The following is a 25481-nucleotide window of genomic DNA, read 5'->3' as shown; positions in this document are numbered from 1 at the left end:
TTAAAAGGCTTCAATGGTGGTGGTGAATGGTCAATGGTCAGTCTGTCACCGCCCATGACCGCCACCATGTGGAACCCCTAAACACTGACGTTGCAGGTGTACCAACAATAGTGGGTGATGTGGCAATGATTCTAGATCCTAGCTCCGCCTCGGCCACGCCCAGACACGACCAACCCTGCATCCATTGGCTCCAACCTAGACCTCGACCTCTTCTCATCCATAGGAAGAAAGCATTGCAACCGCCGATTTGTGAGTTGGGGATGGCTTCAGGATATCCTCCTCATCCCCTCCGGCGCTGTCCTTCCCCTTGACACTGCCTTTGATGCTCGGCTCTAGCGGTCTTCCTTGGCGCTGGCCTTAGTAAGAGGGCATGCAACCTGTCTCCTCTATGCTGGTAGGAGGGCATGCGGCCTGTCTCCTCTATGCTTCTCTGACCCAAGCACAAAATCATCGTAGTGGTTGCGTCCAGCCGAACCGAGAGGAGAAAGAATAAGAAGACGATGATGGATATCATCACATCTTAAAAGTGGCAAATAGTTAAATGCCACGATTTGGGAGACCCATTTTCTTCTTTTATTTCTTTTTCTGTTTAGGATGCTAGTAAGCATGACAGAGGACAAAACCACCGTCAAAAACTATCTTGGTTGAGGAAACCTCTTTGTCTCGTTTTGCGGTTAAGAGGTTATAATTGACGCTATTGTTGAGGGAGGACAGTTGGACTTTTTCCTATATCCTACAGCATGCTCGTGCATCAGAAAATGGCGCACCGCCAGGCCCACCCAGCGATAAGTGATAACTCCGCCATTTTCGCAGCCTCGCTCCACGCCGTTCCGTTTCCTCATCCAAACTACACGCACTACCTCAACGCCGACGACGACTCACCCCGGCCGGGTTTCGTCTCGCCGGCGGCGGCGCGAGGCCCGCGAGCTCGAGCTCGAGCTCGGCAGCGGAAGCTTCGGGTAGTAGTAGCAGCGGCCGTTAAGACTTCTCTCCTGCCGCCGGCAGCGGCACACAGCGGAGATGCTCCCGGCCCTTCTCCCCGGCTGCCTCGCCGCGCCCCCGCCCCCGCCGCCGCTTGTCACCACCAGCAGCACCGCATCCCCTAGCGCGCACCTCAGAACGCTCCGGCTCCCCTCTGGCCTTGCGGTATCCCGACGCGCGGGCTTCGGGGAGGCCGCGCGTGCAGCGGCCACCGAGCGAGGCGCCATCGAGGAGGAGGAGGAGGAGGAGGAGGGGTTCCCGGAGTGGGGGAACGGCGACGAGGATGAGTACGACCACGACCCGGAGATCGGCGACATAATGGGGGAGTACTTCGACGACCCCAACAAAGCCCAGTCTCGCGTGAGTGCCCGCCTGCTCTTTTGCCCCTCCTTACCCTTTACTCTTTGCCCTTCTTCATCTGAAATCTGGGAAAATCTTCCGATTTTTGGGTTTGCAGATGGAGGAGAGGATAAAGAAGAAGCGGCACAAGATCGTGCAGGCCAAGACCGGCTCACCCAACCCCATGAAGGTCGTCTTCAACAAGTAATGCTGCTCTCGCCGATGGCATGTATAGAATATAGTGATGCAATTAGTTAGCTAGAAATACAGTATTTTAGCTGACAGTATTTGGGAGTCTCCCCTTGATTGTGTAATTAACTTGTGGTTGTTGCCTGGCGCTAGGTTTGACTTCTCCAATTCGTACATATGGTTCGAGTTCTACCATGCTTTACTGCCAAAAGATGTGACCTTAATTTGCGATGTAAGTTGTTTTTCTTCCCTGCTGGAAGATAGTATGCGACATGCTTTTCAAAAACAAGTATGAATATTGAATCAGATATATTCAGAAATTTAGTCGCGATACCTCAATTTTCTTCTATTTCTCTTTATTGTGTTTGTAGGCTCTGCGGTCATGGCATATAGTTGGGCGCCTGGGCGGGTGCAATTCTATGAATATGCAGGTAAACTTATGTGGCTCCCAGCATATTAATTCGTAGTGTTCATTCCTATAGTTGTCAATAGCAAACACAAACAGAATATAGCAGCTAGCCTCTGTCTTTCTCTTACATATTGTGGTAATTTTAGTACTTTGAGGGGGAACTAGAGGATTTCCTTCTGGAAAAAGTACTTCGAATGGACTTTTATATATTTTTTTAAATAGAATTAAAAACATCTGTTTCTCTTACAGCTATCACAGTTGCCTTTAGACTGTCAAAGACCAACTTATGATGCTCTTGAAGGAGCGAATACCACACCAACATCCTTTTACAATATTGGTGATCTTGAGATTCAAGATAATATAGCACGTGTATGGTATGTACTCTTACCCTTTTGGCCCTCTTTTACTTTCAATAACATGCAAGGTAGCACAAGCTTATTGAACATGAGCAACGGTACCAGCTCCCCTTTAATGATTTATACCACTGGGTCTCACATCATTCTTGATTGCTATCATTATTATCAACTTTCTGTATATGCAAGTTTATGCAAAAGAAAACCATGAGATGCAGATAGAGCATTATAATTTATCAACACAAAACCGTGTGATCTGTGATTTAGTAGTTGTGATAGTGATACACTAGCTGTTGTGACTTCTGACAAGGACTAAAAAGTTGACAATTACTACCATTCAACACAGTATTTATGGAAACCTATGATTTTCTATAGGGTAGTAACACTTTCTATATTATTATACCAATATAACTTTATACAGTATCTAGTGGAACACTGGTACTGATTATGCTCGGGTTCTTTTGGTTTTGGCGCATGTGTCAATAATCTTCTAGTTTTCCTTCAAGTAGAGAGCATTGTACATAATATACTTGGTCAAGTTAAATCTCATTGAAATCGACCATGACTCTTTACTTTCATCTTATTGTTTTCAACAGGGTAGACATTGGTATTCACGAACCGTTGCTTTTGGACATCCTGCTTAATGCATTAACGACCATAAATTCAGAGTAAGAACCTGAAACTTCAGATTGTCAGGATTTTGTCACCAAACACATGGAGATGTAATTTCAAGTTGCCAGGATCAGGTTGCTAGGATGGTGGAGTTGGATACTTAGATATGCTTTATATTATGCGTTTTTCCCTGTCTTGATGTTTGGAGCGCCTCGTAATGGTGGTGTCCGAGTTACTAAACGGTGTATGTTGAACTAATTGAAATGGAGCAAACGGCAATAGTTTTTACCTCGTTACCTAGGAGTACAGGGCCAATGCATGATTTGCCTCAATATTCCACATTGGCATTTACATTGTTCTATGATGGATTTACATTTTCATTTATTGAAATGGAACAACTGCAATTTATGTTTTGCAGAGAAGGCTTTAGCCATGGTATGGTTGTTCTTAAATTACCTTGAGCAACCATTCAGTTTATTTTAGAAAAAAAAAACTAATTTGAAGTTATGTTGCATAGGTTCTGCAACACTGAATCAACTTTTCTTCGATGTTATTTTCTGTTCATTCTGGATTTAATTTTAGATAATGGAAGATAAGCCCTCCAGCCTCTGAATTAAAGATGCACACAGTCACCTCATTATGGGCTTCTATCAGTGTGTTTTGCACTGCCTGAAAGTAATACTTATGGGTGCTATACTGAATTGATGAATGAAACAACTATAATACACCACTTCACAGTGTATTCTGTATTAATTGATTTTTTTCGCCAATAATATGGCGCTCATGATGGTATCATCTTACTAAAGAAGTGGTTGTTTAAAGTCTTGTTTTGTCTTCACTCCTCTGATACTAAAATCAATCCACCTAACTGTTAGATCCAAAATTGTTCTACCGTAACTAATTCTTTTAGATAATGGAAAAGCTATTGCATAATAACTAATTATTTGGATACTGATCTTGATGGAGTGTAGGATTGAAATGAGTGGATGCAATCCATGTACGATAGGCATTTAGCATTTGCTAGTCCTGCACTTGTCTGAAGCGTGTGTCACTAGTGGAAGAAATATGTTTGTAATCTCCATGACATGATAATCGATATTTCATTCAGGAAGGGAATCTAAATTGAAGTAAAACCACATTCTATTGTTACATCTTTTTAGTTGGGGATTATTTTTCCCAGAATCACACTGTTTCCTTTCTGAATCTCTACTTTAAAAAGCGTATATTTTTGTATTCACTTATTGAACAATACAATCTCATTTAATTTTTGTTTCGTTTCTGCAGTCATGTGGGCATTAAGCAAGTGCAGTTTGGAGGGAGTGAATTTCAGAACTGGAGCGAGGACTTGAAAACGGAAGAAGCTGGATATAGTGTCCACAAAATTTAGAAAGCCTAGTCCTATTATAGCAGAAGCAGCCGCTATCCTGCTGAGGTGCTGATATAGTGCTATAGCACGGATCCAATGTAGCTTCCTGAATCATCCACCTCACAAGGGCTTCAACCGCTATGATCTTGCAGTTCTAACTGAGAAGAAAAGCGACGACACCATCCTTAAGCCTGAAAAGTTTGTTGCCATTTTCCTGCAAAGAACCTTTGCTTGGAAAAGGTTGCCTATTATTATGCAAAGAAGCCAGCCCATCAAGATGCAAATAGATCCTAAGATGAGTGAAGGTGCGCATGATTTCTTCAATCTCATCTACTTGGAATATAGGCAACAAAGTACGGTGATTGATAAGATATAATGGCTTAGTGGTGCACGAGTCACTCACAGACCCTGATTGAACAATATGAAAAGCCAGCCAGCCTTGTGAAGTTGTGAGACTCAACTCAATGAAGCAGCATATGTGTTTATTATTAAACTATTTAAGCAAGGGTTAATTTGGAGAGTTGTTACAGAAATTTTGCTTCGATTAATCAAGACTTCAAGAGAGTTCAGAAGTAGTATAACATTTTTCACTGTGGTACACAGATTATTGTCATAGGCGATGTTTGTAGGATTTTTCACATAAATTTTCGAAAGATCGATTTTCACAGAAGTTCTTTTTAAAAGAAACAGAGCAGAGAAATCCCATTTCATTACTGAAAAAGATCATGGCGCATAAGTTTTTTTTTTCCTGTGAGAAAGAGAGCGGAGCTCTCCCCTTTCATTACTGAAACGATTATTTGATTTTCACACAAGTAAGTTTAACTCTTGCAGTAATTAAAAGAAGTTCTTATGTTATGACAATTGTGGCTTTAATGAACTCACGGAATTGCCTTAATTCTCGAGGATATGTTTCACTTTTGAATGTATGTCCCTTCATTTGAGTTTTCAAATTCAATTTGTTTGGATTTTGTTTCATGTAAATATGTTTAACAGGGAAATATTTTGGTAGTACACCTATTAGATTGGTATATATTGATAACTCCCCACTCTGCAAAAGCTCAAAATAAACCATACATTAACTTTTGGACAGAAGATAGAAAGAAAGCGAAACACGACATAGTCCAGGCATGAAAGAATGAATGAATTTTATTCAAAAAAGAACAAATTGAATTGTGGCGCCACGGTAAAAGGTCAAAGAAGAAAAAGAAAGAAAGAAAGAAGAAGACGAAAGAAAGAAAGAAAGAAAGAAAGAAGAAGAAGAAGAAGAAGAAGAAGAAGAAGAATAGAAGATCATCAGAATTTACAAGAACCCGACCGAGAGAGGTGAGCTGCGTGCCTGCGTGAGGACAACAAGCTTAAGTTGCAGGCACGATCTCGTCGTTGTTGGCTTCGCCGAGATCGGACTTGGACGGGAAGGTGGCCGACCTCGCGGTGGCGGCGCCGCCGCCGCCGCCGCCTTCGGCGTGGCCGTCGCGGCCACGGGTCGACGACATGGCCCGACGGGAGGAGGAGGACCTGGCCGCCGCCCTCGGCGAGCCGAAGCTGATCTGGCGCGCGTACGCAACGACGGCCTTCGCCCACTTCTTGATCTGGCTCTTGAGCTTACCGGCGTCGGCGTCCCTCAGCGACCCCGGCCCCACGCTGAACTCCAGCCCGGAGAAGCACCGCGCGTACGACCGCGCTCCCCCCTTCGCCGCCGCGCCGTCCTCCTTCGACGGCGCCATCTCCTTCTTCCCCACCGACATCGACTCCGACGACTCAAAAATGGCCCGGTTCAAAAATGTTTCTCTGGGGCCTATGCCATGGTCGTATATATATGCAGGGTGTTGGTCTCTTGGAGGAAGCTAGCGCGCGCGCGCGTGCGTGTGGCCGCGTGGGTAGGCAAGGCGAGCAAGCAAGAGTGGGAGAGACGAGGAGGAAGCTAGAGGAAGACGTCAAGACTCAAGTGTCAAGACCACGCCGTGCTTGGTCGCCACGGTTTTTCCCCTCTCCTCTCAGTTTTTTTTTTAAGCAATTCCATAGTACTCCTCAAGGTCTCAAGGTATGATAAGTACTAAAAATTTAGTGTAGATATTAAAAAGTATCAAATTTACAATAGAAAAAATGGTACCTCCTCAAGAACCGTAAATCGCTCTTGTTTTTAATTGAATCCATGTCACTATAAATATATCATTTAGATATATGCCACTGCTATTCACGATATCAGCAACGTGTCACTTGAATCTAGGGAAATTAGAAACATACCACCCTGTTGCGTTTTCCGTCAAAACCCTCGAGACGTTCGAGTTCGACCTACATGTCAGTTCCATCTTCATCCATCATCCATCTTCTTTCTTCCCCACGCACAGTTGAGGTTAACGGAGAATCTTTTTTATGGAAAATACGACGGAGTGGCGCGGTTTTAGTTTTCCCAAATTATAGTGGTACGTAGCCGATATCATGAATAGTAGTAGAATTTATCTAAAATGGTATATTTGTAGTGGCATCGATCCAATTAACTCTTTTTTTCCTAGCGAGCGAGCGGTGTCGTTGTTCCGGTCTCATCTTTTCACTTAGGCTTATAAGTCAAAATTTAAATCTTCAACCTTAAATTTGAAGTCGGTTTTTGGGGTTTTTTCGTTGTAGTTTATTTTTCAGCCTTTGCGTTTAGATCGCTAAGAACATACACGTATATATTATTCACAAATTATTTTTTATTTGTAAATATACCGATTGGTTTTTTTTTTCCGTTGAATGAGCCAAACAATGATGTAATGTGTGCTAGTGTAGTGTCACTGTTCCCTGGGTTGAGGGTTTTGAGGGAAAGGAATGTACGCGTATGGCGTCTCAACTTGAAATGTTTTCGATCGGCGACTGGATCAAGCATCTGCAGTAAATACCGGACTAGCGTAGCCCGTTTGCCGTGTCACCAGGATCATCACGTACGTATGCGAAGAGATAACCTGGACATGGCACGACAGTGAGAGAAACGTCTTCACAGGAAATATGCAGCGACAATATTACGAAGGCAAAATTGATTTCTTCCATAGTTCCATAGTAGGATCAAAAGTTCACGTTTCCAATTCTGTAACACAGAAAAAATACATCCGTTACTTTTTCTACCACTTCATGAAAGAGAGATGTGAAGACGGCCTTTGTCATGGAGGTGGAGCTGGTATTGGCATTGCTGGATTTTTTCTTCAGTTTTTGGTTATTGTGAGAACTTATTTTACAATAGATCACAAAAAAAACTTATTATAGGAATGAAGCTTTTCCACGACGCCAATGTCATTGACGCCATGGTCCAATATAACGGTGCCAATGATATTGGTACGGTCCCCTAGCCTCCTCGGAGAAGCTAAGTCATTTATATGAATAGGAACGACACTAAGGGCATCCACAATGTAAAGCAAAAGTAGTCTATAGGCAATATTATATTCCATTCAACTACCTATTACCATTGTGTAACTAATCTATATGGAGAAAATAACAAAAGGTATCCATAAGCATATGGACTACCTATATGGAATAAATAATACTATCTATCTCTATTTCTTTCATATCTTCTAATGCTACCTTGTATCTATATACATTGTGGAAATTGCTATAGTTAAAGTCTCTTTATGTGGGTCCCATCTATATGGATCACTTTTGCCATATACATTGGTGATGCTCTAATGTCATTGGCATAGAGAATAATTTATAAAAAAATAATGAAAAATGACTTGTTTGTAATAAAAAAATATTTACAAATAGTTCACTTTTGAAATTTTGATTACAAATTGGTCCTCGGCCTCCATGACATTGATGTCACCCCATTTATATTGATATAAGTGAATTAGCTTCTCCGAGGAAACTAGTGGGACAACGTCAATGTCCTTGATGCCATCATATTAAACCACTGCGCCAATAGTGTTAGTGCCGTGAAAAAGATCCATTTTGGGAATACGTTTTTTCAGGGGTATGTTTGTAAAATAAGTTTTAAAAAGATTTAAAATGTAAAAAAATCTAGACTGGCCTCTCGCTTAGGTATGGTGGTCAGCAAGAGCAATGCATGTCGATGGAAGAAGCAGTGGCATAGGTGCTGGATGAGACCTGCACGGAGGCATTCTCCTTCCTAATACTATAATAGTAGTATATGCTAGGCAAAATGCCACGAAAGCTTTCGAAAAATTGAACCGTGAATTTTCGGTGTTATAAACCAAAATCAGAATTTTTGGTGTTTTACCACTAATTTTGCCTGTTATATATAAAGTGCTTCTCACGGAGTACTACCTCCATCCCAAAATAAGTGCAACCGTGAAAATCCATGTCTGATGTTTGACCGTCCATCTTATTTGAAAAATTTATAATTTTTTTTTAAAATAGTCACACATAAAGTGCTATTCATGTTTTATCATCTAATAACAATAAAAATACTAATCATAATTGTTTTTTCCAATAAGACGAACGATTAACCATTGAATATGAACAGTGTAAAACTGCACTTATTTTAGGACGAAGAGAGTATATTTTTAAATAGATGTCGTTTTATAAATAAATAAATAACCAAGATATACTATGAGTACTCAAGGTGGTCGAAGGGACGTGGGACCCGGGAAGTAGTTTGCAGGAATGAACAAGTGACATCTCCATAGGAATTTACAAGTCAGCTGCCGCCGCCCAGCTAGCATAATCTTACAGGTCAAGGGATTGACATGGTTAGGCTCTTTTCTTCCGGAAATGGCCTAACCATCGCATTTAAAAACATACTACTACGTACTACCATCACCAAAAGTTGGAACGTACCGTTGTTTGATCCTTTGAGAATCTTGCGTACAATAACGAAACACAGGACATTTCTGAAGGATAAATGTCCACCACTTGAAATCCAAAAGCGAAAGCAAACCTACATTTCTGTTCGGAAGGATTTCCCACACTTCGCAAACAAGTAAATCCATTTTTTTCGGCAACAAAATGAACTGTCTTACAGCGATACAGCGATACTAGTATTCTATAAGAAACTGAAACATCAAAATTGGTGGTTGCTGCGCCTGCTGGTGCCAGATGTTATGTGGAGAAATTTCACCGAGTATCAACGACTATTCAGATAGCCAACAAGTTGACCTTGACCACATGCCTGCGCCTTTGACCTTCCTGTGAGATGAACACGTTTTTGTTTTGTTTTGTTTTTTTGCTGTTTGTGCTAGCAGGGTTCGTCAGGAGCATCCGAAGTTAACTGTCTGGAAGTGCTAATTTTAGCTGATAATAAGATTTCTTCTTCTTAGACTTGGATATCTATCCATCAGTTCATTTACCTTTTGGATTTCTTCAACTCTTTGGGCGTCTCCAGCTTCTAGTTACTTCGTCTCCTTACACCTCTTGCAGAAAACTCACATTCGAAAGTGTCTTAAGATTTGACGAAGTCACTAAGAATATCGTGCTGTAAATAAATATATTTTCTATCACTAATACAAGAATAATTAGCACATGTCAAATCCTAGAGTTGAACCCGGGTGACCTGGTTTCACCAAAATAAAAAATAAAAAAACTATTACAATCCTTCTCTTTTTGGGTATTGGAGCAATCGAGACAGAGGAGGCCTTGGCTGGAAATAGAGGGGGGGTATCTCGGCCCGGCCCGGCCCAACTGCGGGAATCTGGGAGGTGGGTGGGCCCCACGGCGGAGACTCCGAAACCCGCAAGCAACCAACCACCCACCAACCCGGGTGGTTCGTGTCGTGGCATTCATGGCTGGCCGCGGCCGCTGCCTCTACTAGACTACCACTGCTGCCGCCCTGGACTCCACGAGACGTGCCCCACTCGACAACCCAAACCCCAACCCCCGCTACGTCTCCTCTCCCCCTTTTTTATTCCCACTCCACCCCCCCTTTCCCCCCCTCCCCTCCTCGTGCTCCGCTTTCTCCCCCCAAATTCCTCGCCGCCCTCGGTCGTCGCCGCCGCCTCCGCCGCCTCGCCTCCCGGAGATTCGCCGCCTTCGCCGCCGCCGCCATGAATCCCGAGTAGTAAGTCTCCCCTTCTTCTTCTTCTTCTTCTTCTCCTGTAGTTCCGTCTGGAGTATTCGCTGTCGGCGGCGGTGGGTGGAGTCGGGGTCGAGCGGAGCGAAGCGCGCGGACCCGATCTCGCCGTCGAGCCGCCGATTCGCCTCCCCGAGCCGTGGATTCCGGCGGCGGCGCTAGTCCGCCCCCCCGCTTGCTTCTCGTTGAACGGGGTTGCTTGTGGAGGTGGGTGGTGGTAGTTAGTCGTTACCTGTCGTCTGGTCCCCGCCTCCCCCACGCCGGGAGGGCGGGAGGGAGTAGCAGATTCTCTCGGATGCGCTTTTCCGCGCTTCGTCCGCCATGAGTGTTTCTATTGCTTCGTTGGGGGTTTGTTGCGTGCCGTTGGCTGCTTGGCTTGCTGTGGTGCACTTACTGATTTGATGTGATGTGCTGTGATGTGATGCTTGGGTGATTCTGCAGTGACTACCTCTTCAAGCTTCTGCTCATCGGAGACTCGGGCGTCGGGAAGTCTTGCCTGCTTCTGAGGTTTGCGGTGAGGATCGCTTCCTTACCCTGTATTGAGATTTCTTTTTTTTTCTTTTTAGATTATAATTTAAGGTTTTGTTTATTTGAATGCATCTCGTATGGCAAGTCCCCGGGCAAAGTGGCCAGAAGCCTGTGAACTTTCAAGACACCAATTTAGTTCATTGGAAAGATAAGAGGATACTTAAAATTTGACTAGAGAGTATCACCTAATTGGTTTTATTCAAGGCATATGTATGATGCATGTTTGCGAATAATGACTTGGCATCGGCAACGGTGACAAAGTAGACATTGATTGCTTTATTGCTTGGGGTATGTTCATTGATCCAAGATAAAAACAATGCCGTGGGAGATTTGTAATGGACTTGAATTTGCATGACAAGTTCCTCCGTAGGGTGCCCTGATAATGTTATTTGCTGTTTGGCCAATGATAAAATCTTACGTAGAATCATAGAAATAATCATAAGAGTTTATCTGAATTTTGTTCTGCTTTGGGTAGTTTCCGTGAACAATTTGGAAAAAAGATTGAGGTGTTTTGGTCATTTTGTCAAGGTCTGTGGCATCTCAAGTTACTATACTTTCGGGACAAGCTTGTCGATACTGATTTAGTTAGTAGTAGTGACTCGCCTAAAACGAGTTAAGATCTGGAGAGTTTCTGTTTTCAATGTCCTCATTTTCCAACATTACATCTGACAGAAATGCAACCAGTAATGATGATCAAGTGGGAGAGCGTTTACTTCTAGAATCATGTGCTATGGCAGCTGTATTCATAGTCTGCATCATATTTTTGTTTGGTAGCTCCTCCTGGCCTTGATTAAAGGATCTATCTTCTCATTTCTTTTGCAGGACGATTCATATCTGGAGAGCTATATCAGTACCATCGGTGTTGATTTTGTAAGTTCAATTTTTCCATGTGCATAAGTTTGCACAAATGAGCCTTTTTTTTTTCTCCTTAATAGCCTTTTCACTCCATGTTTGACCTGCTAGAAAATCCGCACTGTTGAGCAAGATGGGAAGACAATAAAGCTGCAAATTGTAAGTAAACCATTCTAGTGAAGGCTGTAACATTTTTCCAGACTGCTAAGAAACTTCAGCTCTGATATGTCAACTTGTTCTCCTTCAGTGGGATACTGCTGGCCAAGAGCGATTTAGGACCATTACAAGCAGCTACTACCGTGGTGCCCACGGGATCATTGTGAGCACTCTTCACATATGTCACTATCCATCTCCCATGGATTAATATTACCCCGTGCTTGCTAATTATGTAATGTATGTTATGTAGGTTGTTTATGATGTGACTGATCAGGAGAGCTTCAACAATGTCAAGCAGTGGCTGAATGAAATTGATAGGTATGCTAGTGAAAATGTGAACAAGCTCTTGGTGGGGAACAAGTGTGATCTAGCTGAGAACAGAGTGGTTTCTTATGAGGCTGGCAAGGTATTTTTTTGCTTTGTGTTTCCATTACCCTCGCATAAATATCTTTTGACTTCCTTGTGGATTATACCTTGTTCAACTGGCATACATATGTTTTAATCATTGACAGGCCCTTGCTGATGAGATTGGAATACCATTCCTGGAGACCAGTGCGAAGGATGCAACAAATGTGGAGAAGGCATTCATGACCATGGCAGGAGAGATAAAGAACAGGTGACATTCCCTCTAGATATTTGAAGGCTTATTCTAGGAAATTGCTATTTTGTGCTTAATCATCATGACCTCCTGATATATAGTTACATAAGGAAAGAATTCATAGAAATGAACATACTATTGCTGGACCATCATTATTGGTATTAGCATTCACTTGCATTACCTGACACCTTGTTCTTTGTTTGAATAGGATGGCAAGCCAACCGGCTACAAATGCAAGCAAGCCTGCAACCGTGCAAATGCGAGGCCAACCTGTTGCCCAGCAAAGCAGCTGCTGCTCTTGATTATCAATCTAGATCACAATAGTGTGCTTGTTTGTGCACCAAGCAACACTTAATTGGTTGCTCTATCCCTGTAAATTAAGTCTATTAGTACTATCAAAAAGCTTGATGTGTTCTGTGTCGGATATTATTGGAAAAAGTCTGTCCCCTAACTGTAACGAAGCGGCAGATGCTGTGGGCCTGTTTTAACTGCCTGTTCATATTTCTATGTTTCAAGTGGCATCGATGTTCGACTTTATTCGATTAATGGTTCCACTTGCAAACTGTGCTACGAAATGCTGACGGAGTGCAATCTTGTCATACCAGGCGCGCACTGCCTCCGTAGTAAGATATTTTACTGTAGAAATTTATGTGGAATTATCCGATGTTTTACGTCCTTTAGAAATTTGCGTGCAATTGGGACGACGTTTTGCATTGAATTTGTTGATACTAACACCAAACTCAAATTATGACGTTTCTACGGGATCAAAATGTGATTAGCCTAACATGCTAGTTCTACTCGAGTTCTGGCCGCAGGATGTACAAGCAGAACCACATTTTTGTTTGCAAGAGCAAGACGGTACATCGACACAATGCATACTCCTGGATGCTCAAAACTTTCACAGCTTGTTTCCAGCAACAAACCTGAAGCATGAACTACCCTTCACAGCATATATGAGCAAAAAGAACACTCAGGCCGCGTTACCACGATCGGATGCAATCAGTATATTCAAGGTGCTTATTTTCCTCCCACTGTGGGATGCTTCAACTGAAACCAAGGCGGATAATCGCAATTACACGGTTACAAGCACATAGCTGATATGAACATGGCAGGCATTAATATTTTTTTTATAAAAATTATAAGGCTGCTAATGTACATGCAAAACTAGCAATATGTCTCTCTGTTCACAGGCTATCTCCAAGCGCAGGCTTGGCAGCCCACACCTCATGTAGGGTTCTCTGATCTCACTGGAAAACTTAAAGCTTCGTTGATCCTACTGAAAACAAGTCGGAGCGGGATGCACGCGATTGTAGGCCCACTAATCTTGCCAACTACGGGCTTCCTGCTTGCACCATCTCTACGACTGCTGGCGAAAGATGAGAGCCTACGCATTTTCCTCGGTGAAGTTGCTGATTTCTTTGTGTGTGGCCGCCGTGACTTGTCCGTATCATGCTCTGAGATCTTTTTCTTACCGCTGGGCTTTGGTCTTGATGCAGGTCTCGATGAATGTGACGATCTTGCTTGCCTTGGTTCCGCAGGTTCGCTCCTCTTTAGCAAGTTGTTAAGACTGCTAGTTGCTGGGCGCAGATCATTTCGGCTCGCCGCAGAACTACTATCTTTTAAAACCTCCACAGTTATAGGGTAACCGACAATGGGCTTACCATTCCATTTACTCATGAGAGAAACAAGAGGCACACGATGGCCCTTGTAGCTTCCTTGAGCAGCCAATTCTACATCATATACCTTATAGTCTGTCCGTGCATTCTTGATTGGCTTTACCACATGGGGACTGGAAGGTTCTAGACCAGATTTCTGTTCAGGTGGTATCACTTGAAGTGGCTCATAATACGGGGAAGATGGTGCGCCCTTTTCTGATTGTGAGCGGTTGCTTATAGTTTCAGATGATTCATCATGCTCAGGTCCACTTCCATAATACTGTTGCTCCAAAGTACTGGCACAACCATCAGCAGGAACTATTGCAAGTTGCATATTGTTCTTAAGTGCAGGGGGCTTACAGAAAGCACTGCTCACCCTGGCATCCACCTCAACAGCATCAGTGTCTAATGCTTGCCCTTTTACTGTTCTTCCATGTTGTGCCAACAAAGTCCTATCCTTGTGGTTTTCTTGTGTTCTTTGACTAACAAAGCTCATGCTTTTCTTCTTAGAACTTCTGTGACCATGAGGTGAAGGTATGACCAGTTCAGTATATTCAGCAGTTTGCTTCCTGGGTTTTGAGATCTGGCCCTTGACTGATGCACATGATTCATATTTATGCAGATGATCTGAAAAAGATACAGCTGACAAGAATTAAACAATTGCTCCCTATGATAGTTCAAAGAGTGAGAGACATCAATTGCACACACTCATTTGGATGAGAATGAAAGAATTAATAATCTGCTATCAGATTAAATTGACAACCTTTATAGATTGATATATGTATGTCAGAAATCTATAAGAACTCTGCTGTACAAGAAACTTAGCAATGAGTCATCTGAAAACCCATAGTCTACTCAATTAAAATGCACAGAGAAGTGTTCAAAGAGCTTCATGACCAAAATTATTGTTCTTGTAAATCTAATTACCTGACCTATGAAATGGGGTCATCATTGCTTAGTGCAGCATGCTTAAAATCATATCGCAACTAAAATCAGGAAAATAATCCTAAGAGTTTACCTTCTTCGAGGGCATCTTCCTCCATAACAAGGGGGGTATCAAAATATTCATCGCCATCAGAGCAGTCATTATTGAGAAACCCAGGCATGCATGAGACCTCCGCTTCCTTTACTGGAATTACCTTGGCAACACCATCATGATTTGCGCATGATGCATCTAATAAAGTTTCCACACTTGAGGTCCCTGAGCTGTATGAATAATTATTTACATCCAATGGGAAACCAAATTTCCCCCTACTTGGTTCAAATGCATTGGACATTTTGCCTCCTGAGTACTGGGCAGAAGAATGCCCTGAAGGATCCCAGTGGCTATATGCTGGAACTGCCACAGCTGAATCTTTACATAACTTCGATAAAGGGCGACGTCTGTCTTTCTTCCTTGAATTTTCATAAGCTTGGCCAATATTGGAACGCTTCCTTTTTGTTGCCGAATGAGACTGCGGATCACCTTTTATCCCATTGGTACCAGACAAGCTATAACCAAAGCTTGCACTCTCAAGAAGTGGTAGATCCCGGTGCCCATTTAGGACGTATGAACTGTGTTTCTTTGATCCAATCTCCGTAAGGTCTCTCATACGTTGGGATCCTTGAACTGTGTCATCCTCAAAATCATTTGATGCCTTATGTTTCTTCCTTGATGATGAAGCATACCTAGTGCTTGAAGAGGACACATTCTGTGGCTGTTTATATAATGTTAAGGCCTGAGACAAACCTTTAGCTGACTCCTCTTCAATATCATACAGATCCCTTGCAGTGCGAGACGATTTTTTATTGAGCTCATTTATGTTTTTGGACTTTGCACAATAGCTGTTTTGGGATTCAAATAATAGGCCACTAGTATCATGTTCATCAGTATCATCTTCATTTGGAAAGCGAGCCCTTTCAAGTTCAAGAGCATGCATGATAGCATCTTCCCTGCGGACATACTTTCCTTCATTGTAGGCCCTCTTATGCTGGCGAGCTTGAGCCTTTGCTTTTTCTATACATTCCTCATACTCTCCACATCGAAATGGCTTCACACGCTTAGACTTCTCAAGATTATACCAGTCACTGTTGCAAAGTTAATTAAAAATAGTGGGTAAGATTAAAAAAACAATAGTCAGATTTAGGGTACAGAAAATACATCACATACACAATTCATGCTAAACAAAACTATAGTTAAATATAGTGAATAGAAATAAAACATCTCTTCTGAAGTAACACATTCAGAAAAGGCACATAATAGCATTAGTTTATGGACATGCTGAACAGTTAGAAGAAAATCCATCTAAACCTACTAGAAGTGATGACATCCATACAACCTAAAGTCATCGATTCATCATACAACCTAAAAACATTGATTCCCCATATAAATGAATCTTCGCTCTTAAGTCCAAAGCAAGCTTCAGGAAAAAAAGAAAAAATCAGGGGAAGATTCACAGACTTCATACCATATCTGTAAGATATAAAAATACCATCAAGAGAGCACAAGAATTCAATCGAAAATTTACCTCCTAATTTTCAAGAGAAGCATGACACAAGTTGTCTTTGGTGTATACTGATAAAAGCTATAATCGTGTCACACTAATCGATATGTCCATTACCTCGCCCAATTCCCATATCTCATCATGCAGAAAAACAGGGGCTGAGCAAAAATAAAATAAAATCCATTGACGATTATAGTCTAGAATACACTACACCACCGTAGATAACAACAACTACCGCTAACTGCAAACACACCAAACATCCCATGGCACTAGCAGCCTTGCTGAGCTTAAGGCATATACTAAAAATTCAGAAAGCCACCCAGGACAAGCACAATACACTATCTTCCAGTTCTTCCCAAATCAAGAACCACATCACAGTGTTCTTTGCCCAAATTCAGAGTGGGACACGAAACAGAGGTAGGTCTAAATGGCCATAAGACCAAGAACAGACTACAGCATGGATCATCTAAGCATGCAGGAACTCTTAACAAAGAGAAAGGAACAGAAGCAAAGCAATCAGAAGAAAAAGAGACAGGGGATTGGAGGACGACGAAGGAGGGAGGAGGTGTGTGTGTACGGACATGCTGCCGTCGGGGCGGCCGAGGAGCTTGATGGGCGTGCCGGAGGAGCGCGGCGGGACGACGCAGTTCTCCGGGAGCTCGTCGGCGCTGAGGATCTGGCCGGGCCACCAGGATCCGTTGCGGCGGCGCACCCACACGAGCGCCCCGACCTCCGCGTCCCGCCCCGTCACGCCGTCGGGCCACTCGCTGTCCGCCGCTCCCGCGCCGCAGCTCCCCATCCCCGCCGCCTCCTCTCCTCTCTCTCCCCAACCCCCCTCCTCCCACCTCCTCCACTGATCAATCCAAGAACGCCCCCTTTTCCCGGTCCAAGAACTCAAAACCACACAACCCCCCGGAATGAATCGGGAGACAGCGCGAGATTCTCCCTCCTCCCCGACCCCGACCGCGAGCGCCTGCGGCGGCTGCTGCTCCTCCTCCGCCGAGGCGGGAGGTCTCCGTGCTTGTGTGGAGGAGGGGGGGGAGTGGGGGAGGAGGAAGTGGAAAAGGGCAAAGGAGGAGGAGGAGGAGGTGGAGGTGGAAGAAGGTAGAAGGGTGGGGGTTTGGGGGCGTGCGTGTGTGTTGATTGGGCCGCTTCCTCGGCTGGGCCCAAAAGCCCATTAGGGTAGCTTTGCTCTGCCGCGGTTGAGAGATGTGGAGATTATCCTGGCCGTCCGATTAGTTATGGACGTCTTCCCTGTAATTCTGGATGTTCCTTCTAAAGGAAAGACATGGCGAATTAGGTATCTGACAAACGCGCTCCGACGCATAATGATAAGGGCCAGGTTAGGGTTTATTCTAAGCACTTTGGTTAGCGATGTAACAGATTATCCTGGCCGTCCGATTAGTTTTATGGACGTTTTCCCCGGAATCCTGGATGTTCCTTCTATAGGAAAGATATGGCGAATTAGGTATCTGGAAAACGTGCTCCAACGCACAATGATAAGGGCCAGGTTAGGGTTTATTCTAAGCACTTTGGTTAGTGAAGTAACTATGTTCTCCGATCAATAGAACTAGTCGACTAGCATTCCCTTAAAAAAAAGGCCAAGTTAGGGTTAGGGTTAAGGTTCGGGGATGGGGTTGGGAAGGAGGGTGGCGCTGTGGAGGGAAGTGGGGAGGGATGGTCTAGGAGGGTTGTGGGTGGGTGGTGAGGTGGCAGTGGCGTCGTCGGTGCCACGGGGTTAGGAGGTGACAGTGGGCCAATATTGGTGGCATGGGACAAGTGAGGAGAAATGGAGGGAGGAGGCTGACGGGGCAGGGACACTGGGACACGCTAGCATGTTGATGCCTTTCGGTGCCAGTGAGACCGAGCGGTTTCACGGTGGGGGTGATGGTGGAGACAATTATTGACTTGGTGGTGAAGCTTGCTGGAGGGAGGCTGCTCGTCCAAGACTTCTCGCGTCGTCGTGTTTACGGATGGACAAAGCTGTTGAGAGCGAGAGAAAGAAGATAAGATAGAGAGAGAGGAAGATATGGGGAGGAGGCTAATATGCTGTTGGGTTGTCGAAAAGCGTTCACGGGCTGCGAACGCTAACCCATTAGCCTACATAACAATGGGTTTTACGCACGGATTGATTCATCCAGTCAGTTTTCTCTTAACTTATGGTTTGTTGACTGAGATATGCCATTATTTTGAGAAAGGCGTAAGATAAAGGCCTATTTGGCAAGGTTCAAACTTCTCAATCTAACTCCAGGAGCAAATTCTGAAGTGGAGCTGTTGAGCAACCCAAAACCCGCTTCACCTTTATAGTTCATTTTTTCATATCACTCTAACCAACTTCACTCCCATTTTGGTGGAGCTGAAACCATTTGTTTCTGAGTTGGAGTTGAAGCCCTACCAAATAGGCTCTAAATATTTATAGAAAATATGTAGTATAAACCATATATGTAGTGCAAACTTGAAAACTAAGGTAAGATCCAAAATGCAGTAATCTAGGAGTAAAAGTTTTATTCATGTTGAAGTGGATAAATCTCAGACGTTAATTTTGGATATTGTAGTAGTTTTCAGGTATGCACTGTCTATGTGGTTTGCACTATATATTGTAAGATTTGCTTTTATGTTTGTTTGGTTTAGTCTTAGACATATTCAACAACCTCATAATATAATTTTTTTTGTTGAAATGAGTGCGTGTATTTCAAATGTTGTTACAACAAGAGTTTTATGAAGAACAAGACAACATTCACGTTACAAATGGAACATGAGTTAGAAAACTAGTAGTACACAAACACATCAATGGTTAGTAAAATAGGATAACATCCCACTAGTCCTCACACATAAGAACAGGTAATGTTGAAGTCATAAAAAAAAACTACATATGTTTAGACTTTCGACTCCAACCATAAATCATCAGCTGATAACATCGGCAACCATCTCGATTTTCTCGGTTTTTCAAAAAAAAATTTTGCCTCCTCGGAATAGGTGACTCGTATTTTTATTCTGCACAGAAGCTCCTCGATTGGGCAGGTTAACCGACGATGTTAGGTTTCTCAATCATCGGGACTGTTCATGGATGCTTGCGCCATGCCTAGTGTCCGGTTTAGTTGACTAGATGTGGATAGCCCCAGCGTGCATGCGTGCCATAGAGAGCTTTGCATTTTTTTTCATATATGCGCGTGATACAATGAAATAGCAAAGCAATGCTCCCACCACTTGCACTTTGTCGTAATGTTTACAAGATAACTCTAATTTGTGCGTGAAATGTAATGTGAACAACAGAAAATTCGATTTATAAGGACAATGTTGTAATCATAACGATATGAGGGCATTCTCAAAATAAAAAAAAACCGTCCAATCATATCCTTAGCCGGTTGCCTACTCATCCACGCAACACCTTCATTCCATCTGCCACTCGATGTCCTCCTCCTGTCCCCACCACCGCCCTCCTTCCTCCTCCTCCTCCCCCCTATCAAGGCTTGTCGGCCGAGCCGCCCCCATGCACATGACGCTAATCGGTAGATCGGGCCAATGGGGAAAGATCTGGTATTTTCAATAAGGCTCAGAGGAGGATCAAGGCGTGGTGATGTCCCAACTTGTGGCGAAGGAGAGGCGCCGCGGCTGACACTCTCTCTCCGAAAGAGGAGGAACACGGGTAACGGGGAGGTGGTAGGTGGAGGAAGCACGGAAGGAAATGAGGTCGACAATGGGATGCTCTAGCCGAATGAAGGGGGCGCCGCCACCATTGCCATCACTGTGCTGTTGCTGCGGCTTCTGGCTCTCATGTGTATTATGTCATCGCGACTCCTTTGGTCTCCCTTATGCTAGTGGCAAAGCCATAAATTTTTAAAGAACTAGTTGATACCCCGCACTTTGTTGTGGGATATATATAGATAAATGCATGTTATATATATTATATAAATGGTATATGTATATGTTTAAATAATGTAGATAATGATTTGACAATGCTTGCATATTGAGTTCTTAAAATACAACAAAATTGTAAATGACATATCATGTTTGTGTGATATTTAAAATACTCTAGATAATTATTGCTAGTGGGTGATGATGCCGCACACTTACATGTGATTTTTTTTTGAGGGAGCAGGCAGGGAGTTCCAGCAATTCATTATAGAAGAAGAGAATTGATCTAGTTTATAAGGGAAACCGAACCCAAAAACCTTACAACGACATGGTTAATTTGTGGAAAACCGGCGAAAACAACAAGCTAAAACTAAAAACTAAGTATATCTGTCCATCAAGGAAAAAACTCCTAAAACGATGCCTTCAAGAAGGACATGCCGACCGAACGGCGACATCACCCGATCATACGAATCTAGGTTTTCACCCGGAGAAACCCCTTGATGTGGAGATAAGGAGGGCTCCAGTAGCAACGCCTTCAAGAAGGTGAACGACGCCCGAGAGCGTTGTCATTGCTAGCATTGGCAAGCCGGGCAAGGATTTCACCTCGGAGTCTCATCCAAACAAAGCAACCGCAATGGAAGCCACCAAATGCCACCTACACACCAAAGGTACCTGTTCTATGCACACAACCACCTGTACACCGTTGACGACTTGCTTAGCCACCACGCTAGACCGGTGGAGCTCGTCGGTGCCACCCGGACTCCACTACCGTCGGTCCGCACTGGCCTCACGCTAGAAAGCGCGGAGCCGCTAGAGAGGCGCCGGATCTGGGCTTATGTGGCCAGATCCGGCTGTCCCCGCGCAGCCCTCGCCACCGGACCGAGACGAGGAGGCCGCCGATGCCAGGTGGGGAGGAGGCAGGACACTGGATGCCCCAGATCTGGAGGAAAGGAGGGATGGAGAGAAGAGAGGGATGAAGAAGGGGAGAGGAAGAGGGAGGGAGGCGCCGGCGCCACCGGCACCGCCTTCGCTGGTGGCGGCAACAAGAGCGGAACGCGATTGGGGAGCCCCGCGCACTCAGGCAGTCGCCTCCGTGTCGCCCAAGGCAAGCGGCACGGGAGTCACGGGAGGAGGAAAAGCCCATGTGATTTAAAATACTCTAGATAATAATTGCTAGTGTGTGATGACGTGACACACTTGCATGTTGATCTTTAGAAGTTGGTGGTCATCATCTTTATAGTAAGATCGGATAGGGTTAAGATAGGATTCAACTATTGAAATGTCAGTTTTCTATAAAATTTGCATGGTGATTTAACAAAATGTAAACAAGAATTTTGAGGCAGTCCTAGGGCTCAAGCACCAGCTATCCTAGGCATGCCTCCTTCTCTTGTCTTATTTTAGTAAATTATAAGGTTTCTTCCAACTAAAATATTTAGAGGATCATGTCCATTTATTATGTGGTCTAGGATTTTGTTTATGAGGTTCTCAATAAAGATCAGGGATTGTATCTATATCAAATTGCCAAAGATCCAATTGGTCACTAAAGATTTTGGGCCTAGGATGCTCAACTATTTGGTGGTGATGTTTTAGTAGTTTGATAGAGAAATGATGTCGGAGAGGCTCTTCGGACCTCCTATTATATTTGAGATATGAAGTGAATAATTCAAGTCATCAAACAAACATAATGAAATATCCGACGCCTCGAGAGAAGAATATTAGAGACATTGCTAGGCATTTAGCCTGCCAGTCAACTTCAGCGTGGGATGTGCCCGTCAAACCACTCGAAGGCGGCGACCAGATGTGTCACACATTCAGGAGACTTGACAAAAAATGGCTACAGATCTACAACATCTCAAATATTCTTAACTCATACTCATATGAATCTAGTTCCCAGGATGTGCACTAGATTCACACTTTCATCTTAAGCATGGATATACATAGCAAAATACATCTAAAACAAATAAAATTTAGATTACAACTACTTAATAGATACATGGGCCGACCGGCCAAATATAGCTATATTAGAGAACAGCGGAAGCTTGACTACCCAATCCTCAAGCACACCGACTAGGGGTTTACCTATTAAGTTTAAATCCTAGAAGAAGCAGTCGAAGCCCGCATCACTCAAATTAAACTAAGTCTATTCCTGTAAAACATAAATTAGACAAAACATGGCAAGACTCAGTACATTAATCAAATTAATGTACTGGCAAGAGCACTATAAAACCTACATACATGAAAGCTCTATGTCAAAGGAAGGCTATTTGTAGTCTCAATTTTCAGCATAAAGCCAATTTTAGTTCACAAACCATTTACAACGTAATTTAAGCAAAACATTTTAGCAATATGTAAAGCATATTAATCATAGCATGATTTCAACATAAATAGATAGACATCATTCCCTTAAAACACAACGAGAAGTAAGGCAATCATATCACATATACCAATCTCATCATCATCTCAAAACATTTAGTTTCAAAAGCATTTAGAAATCACAAAATTATGCCCATAGCACATCATCATGTCGCTCATGACCGTGAGCACGATACGTGTTCCTCCATCCTAAACCATACACGTTATATGACCTAGAACCGTTAAGTGGCGGGCCCACGCCTTAAACTTAACGCCGTGGTGGCGGACACAACGGGAACCCACCACGTGGTACAATATCGTTGTATTGGACACACTTAGACACCCATGCCATGAGCAGAATAGTACACTCGTCCCCTCACGGAAATCACACATGTAGGGAATTTATCATCCTATGATCACACACACACATGGGTAGTTCCTCTAGGCAGCCCACAATACACTCATGGCCTCTACCTATACTACAACGGCCTCCCGAATGCAAGATTAGATAAGTGCTTAACTTAATAGGATAAGGTCCCCCCATAAAGACACATGTGGATGTATGGTAAACATAGTGGGTGATATGATGTTCGGTCCTTAATCGACTCAAGTGAACACTCCCCCTATCGGTATGCAACTACTACCATATGCATATCACTTGCCGCCTAAGTCTAAAATCACATTTTATTTCACAAATAATCGGAGAATCACCTCTGAACATAATGTTTAAAAAGGAGTTCCAAATAGTATATCAAGTGACTCATAACCATGTTTTATTTATCACTAAGCAAGGCTAAGCATTTGCACTTTATAAAAGCATAGTATAGTCATATGAGCACAATTAAAGTACTCTAAGTAACCCTAAGGTTCAAAACAGCAAGGGGTGATTTTCAAAAGGGGATTCATGCATCTTTTAAAGGTACAACTACAATCTATAGTTTTGAAAGTACCGATACTTAGAAATACACGTGCAACTTTACAATCAAAACATTTAGCCCGAAAACATAGGATTCAATATGTTCAAAGGAAGGGCAACACTTGCCTTGGTTGATATAAAACCTCCTTGAGATCAGCTATAAGACCAATCACCTCACCGATAACGAATTCACCGTCTAAAAGAAATAACAGTAACGATAAATACCAAAACATGTAAAAATCTAAAATGCTCAAGAATGCATGAGTTTACTAGTGTGGTTAGGTACTGGTCTAAGATGAATTTAGATGAAAGAATTTATATTTTATCACTTTGCATTTGAGAGTTATTAATTTTCAAAGATTAATACTAGCACTAGATTAATTAAGCTCTAATAGTCCTTAGGTGCAGTTTAGGTCCATGATTTATGAATTGTTGACTTGCTGCAGTGAAGGGGATGTTCTCAGGAGTTCAACAAAGTTGGTTTCACAATTTTTAAAGTTAGCATGATTTTCCTATGAGTTTTATAGTTTGCTTGTTTCATTATAGACCATATTAGTTATTTAAAATTTTAGAAATGTTTTAGTTATGGTTTCACCTAGAGATTAGTCTATAGATCGAAAGTGCATACCTCTGTGAAACTAACAAAATTTTAGTTTTGCCCATTTAGAGTTAAAATGAATTACTTATGGATTTTATAGTCTCTAGTTTGCACTATAGTAGTAAATTTTATTAAATAAACATTTGGTGACATATTTATTACAGAGAGTGCTAAGTTTTAGTTCATGACAAATGAGAGTATGATTTTGTGAACATTCTGGAACTTAATTCACTTCAAAAAGAGTTCAGGTGAATTTTCTATAAATTTTATAATTTGGAGGTTGCTCTATGTTCATTGTTTATTATATGAATTTTTAGAGCTATTTCTTCCACTGTAAGTGCCAAGTTTTATGTTTCTAAATTAAAGTCATAAGTTTGTGAGTTCACAGAAATTTGATTCATCCAGATTGGAGTTAAAATGGATTTTATATGCATTTTACAAGTTTTGGGCAAGTTTTCAATTGTAAAACTTGGCACTTACAGCCAATTGTTTTGATCCTATTATATCAAAACATGCATATATTCGAATCTTTTGACATATTTCTAACAAATTTGACATATGTTTCACATTTGACATAACTTTGATAGATTTGGCTTCAATTGATAAATTTGAATCAATTTAATAGAATTTTGATAAAATAAAATGAACAAAATTTGACACAAATTTGGTACACCAATTTTGCTCTTGTGGTGGTAAGAAAGCAGAACCAACAAATCAGAAGAGGAAGCCGAGAACAACACCACCATTGTCTCTCTCCCCACGCTTATCCTGCTAATCCCTCCATGCCGCCACCTCCCTCCCTCCACACGTCGGCGCCATCGTCGCTGCCTCCAACCCTCCGCACGCCTGCGCCGCCCCCTCCTCCCTCCGTGGGCCGGTGCCAGTGCTGCCGTCCCCGTCTCTCCGCATGTCGATAGCTCCACTGGCCCTTCCTCCCTCAGCACGTAGGCGTCGTCACCGCCCCTCCCCCCTCTGTGCGCTAAATCCAGCCCCACCGCCCCTCCCTACACCGCTGTTCACGCCGAGAGAGGAGAGAGAGAGAGAGATAAGAGTTGGGCAGGAGGTAGGAGATGGATAAGATTGAAGGAAGGGTATTTGGTTAGCGTGAATAATAAATGTATTTTTTCTTTTTTCTAAATGAAACCCTAACGGTGTAGTTTAAATAGGGTGAAACGATAGGTTCGATTCAGAAAAACAGGGTCAATTAAGCAAACTAGAAAAAATTAAGGTCTGATTGATAATTA

General features: G+C 42.9%; 4 protein-coding genes across 4 annotated transcripts; 2 read left to right on the top strand and 2 right to left on the bottom strand.

The window, feature by feature from the left end:
• The first annotated feature begins 822 nt into the window (after positions 1-822).
• On the top strand, positions 823-4824 carry LOC4324676 (uncharacterized). The gene is made up of 7 exons (XM_015766770.3): positions 823-1341; positions 1439-1524; positions 1663-1741; positions 1881-1940; positions 2168-2292; positions 2868-2939; positions 4168-4824. The coding sequence occupies exons 1-7, from the start codon at positions 1021-1023 to the stop codon at positions 4268-4270; spliced, it is 846 nt and encodes a 281-aa protein (XP_015622256.1). The 5' UTR covers positions 823-1020; the 3' UTR covers positions 4271-4824.
• A 553-nt stretch (positions 4825-5377) lies between these two features.
• LOC9267897 (uncharacterized) lies at positions 5378-6036 on the bottom strand. The gene has a single exon (XM_015766780.3). It carries the CDS (start codon positions 5992-5994, stop codon positions 5605-5607), a length of 390 nt encoding a protein of 129 aa, XP_015622266.1. The 5' UTR covers positions 5995-6036; the 3' UTR covers positions 5378-5604.
• A 4072-nt stretch (positions 6037-10108) lies between these two features.
• On the top strand, positions 10109-12953 carry LOC4324675 (ras-related protein RIC1-like). The gene is made up of 8 exons (NM_001428146.1): positions 10109-10232; positions 10686-10758; positions 11595-11642; positions 11736-11783; positions 11872-11943; positions 12031-12186; positions 12293-12396; positions 12587-12953. The coding sequence occupies exons 1-8, from the start codon at positions 10219-10221 to the stop codon at positions 12678-12680; spliced, it is 609 nt and encodes a 202-aa protein (NP_001415075.1). The 5' UTR covers positions 10109-10218; the 3' UTR covers positions 12681-12953.
• Positions 12954-13383: 430 nt separating this feature from the next.
• LOC4324674 (uncharacterized protein At1g51745) lies at positions 13384-17585 on the bottom strand. The gene is made up of 3 exons (XM_015761811.3): positions 17098-17585; positions 15052-16100; positions 13384-14660 (listed from the first exon to the last, which is right to left on the bottom strand). The coding sequence occupies exons 1-3, from the start codon at positions 17313-17315 to the stop codon at positions 13603-13605; spliced, it is 2325 nt and encodes a 774-aa protein (XP_015617297.1). The 5' UTR covers positions 17316-17585; the 3' UTR covers positions 13384-13602.
• Positions 17586-25481: the final 7896 nt, after the last annotated feature.

This window comes from Oryza sativa, chromosome 1 (genome assembly GCF_034140825.1).
Source record: "Oryza sativa Japonica Group chromosome 1, ASM3414082v1".
Taxonomy (NCBI): Eukaryota; Viridiplantae; Streptophyta; class Magnoliopsida; order Poales; family Poaceae; genus Oryza; species Oryza sativa.
Note: the sequence above shows the minus strand (reverse complement) of the source record. Positions and strands in the feature narration are given on the sequence as shown.

Bases quoted from the DNA above. Each gene is read 5' to 3' on its own strand.
- LOC4324674 (XM_015761811.3), bottom strand. From the start codon at position 17,315: ATGGGGAGCTGCGGCGCGGGAGCGGCGGACAGCGAGTGGCCCGACGGC. The intron at 16,101-17,097 runs GTCCGTACACAC...ACTTTGCAACAG, and splicing joins GGCCGCCCCGACGGCAGCAT to TGACTGGTATAATCTTGAGA. The intron at 14,661-15,051 runs GTAAACTCTTAG...TATCTTTTTCAG, and splicing joins GGAAGATGCCCTCGAAGAAG to ATCATCTGCATAAATATGAA.
- LOC9267897 (XM_015766780.3), bottom strand. From the start codon at position 5,994: ATGTCGGTGGGGAAGAAGGAGATGGCGCCGTCGAAGGAGGACGGCGCG.
- LOC4324675 (NM_001428146.1), top strand. The intron at 11,784-11,871 runs GTAAGTAAACCA...GTTCTCCTTCAG, and splicing joins AGACAATAAAGCTGCAAATT to TGGGATACTGCTGGCCAAGA. The intron at 12,397-12,586 runs GTGACATTCCCT...TTGTTTGAATAG, and splicing joins GCAGGAGAGATAAAGAACAG to GATGGCAAGCCAACCGGCTA.
- LOC4324676 (XM_015766770.3), top strand. From the start codon at position 1,021: ATGCTCCCGGCCCTTCTCCCCGGCTGCCTCGCCGCGCCCCCGCCCCCG. The intron at 1,525-1,662 runs GTAATGCTGCTC...GCCTGGCGCTAG, and splicing joins ATGAAGGTCGTCTTCAACAA to GTTTGACTTCTCCAATTCGT. The intron at 1,742-1,880 runs GTAAGTTGTTTT...TTGTGTTTGTAG, and splicing joins ATGTGACCTTAATTTGCGAT to GCTCTGCGGTCATGGCATAT.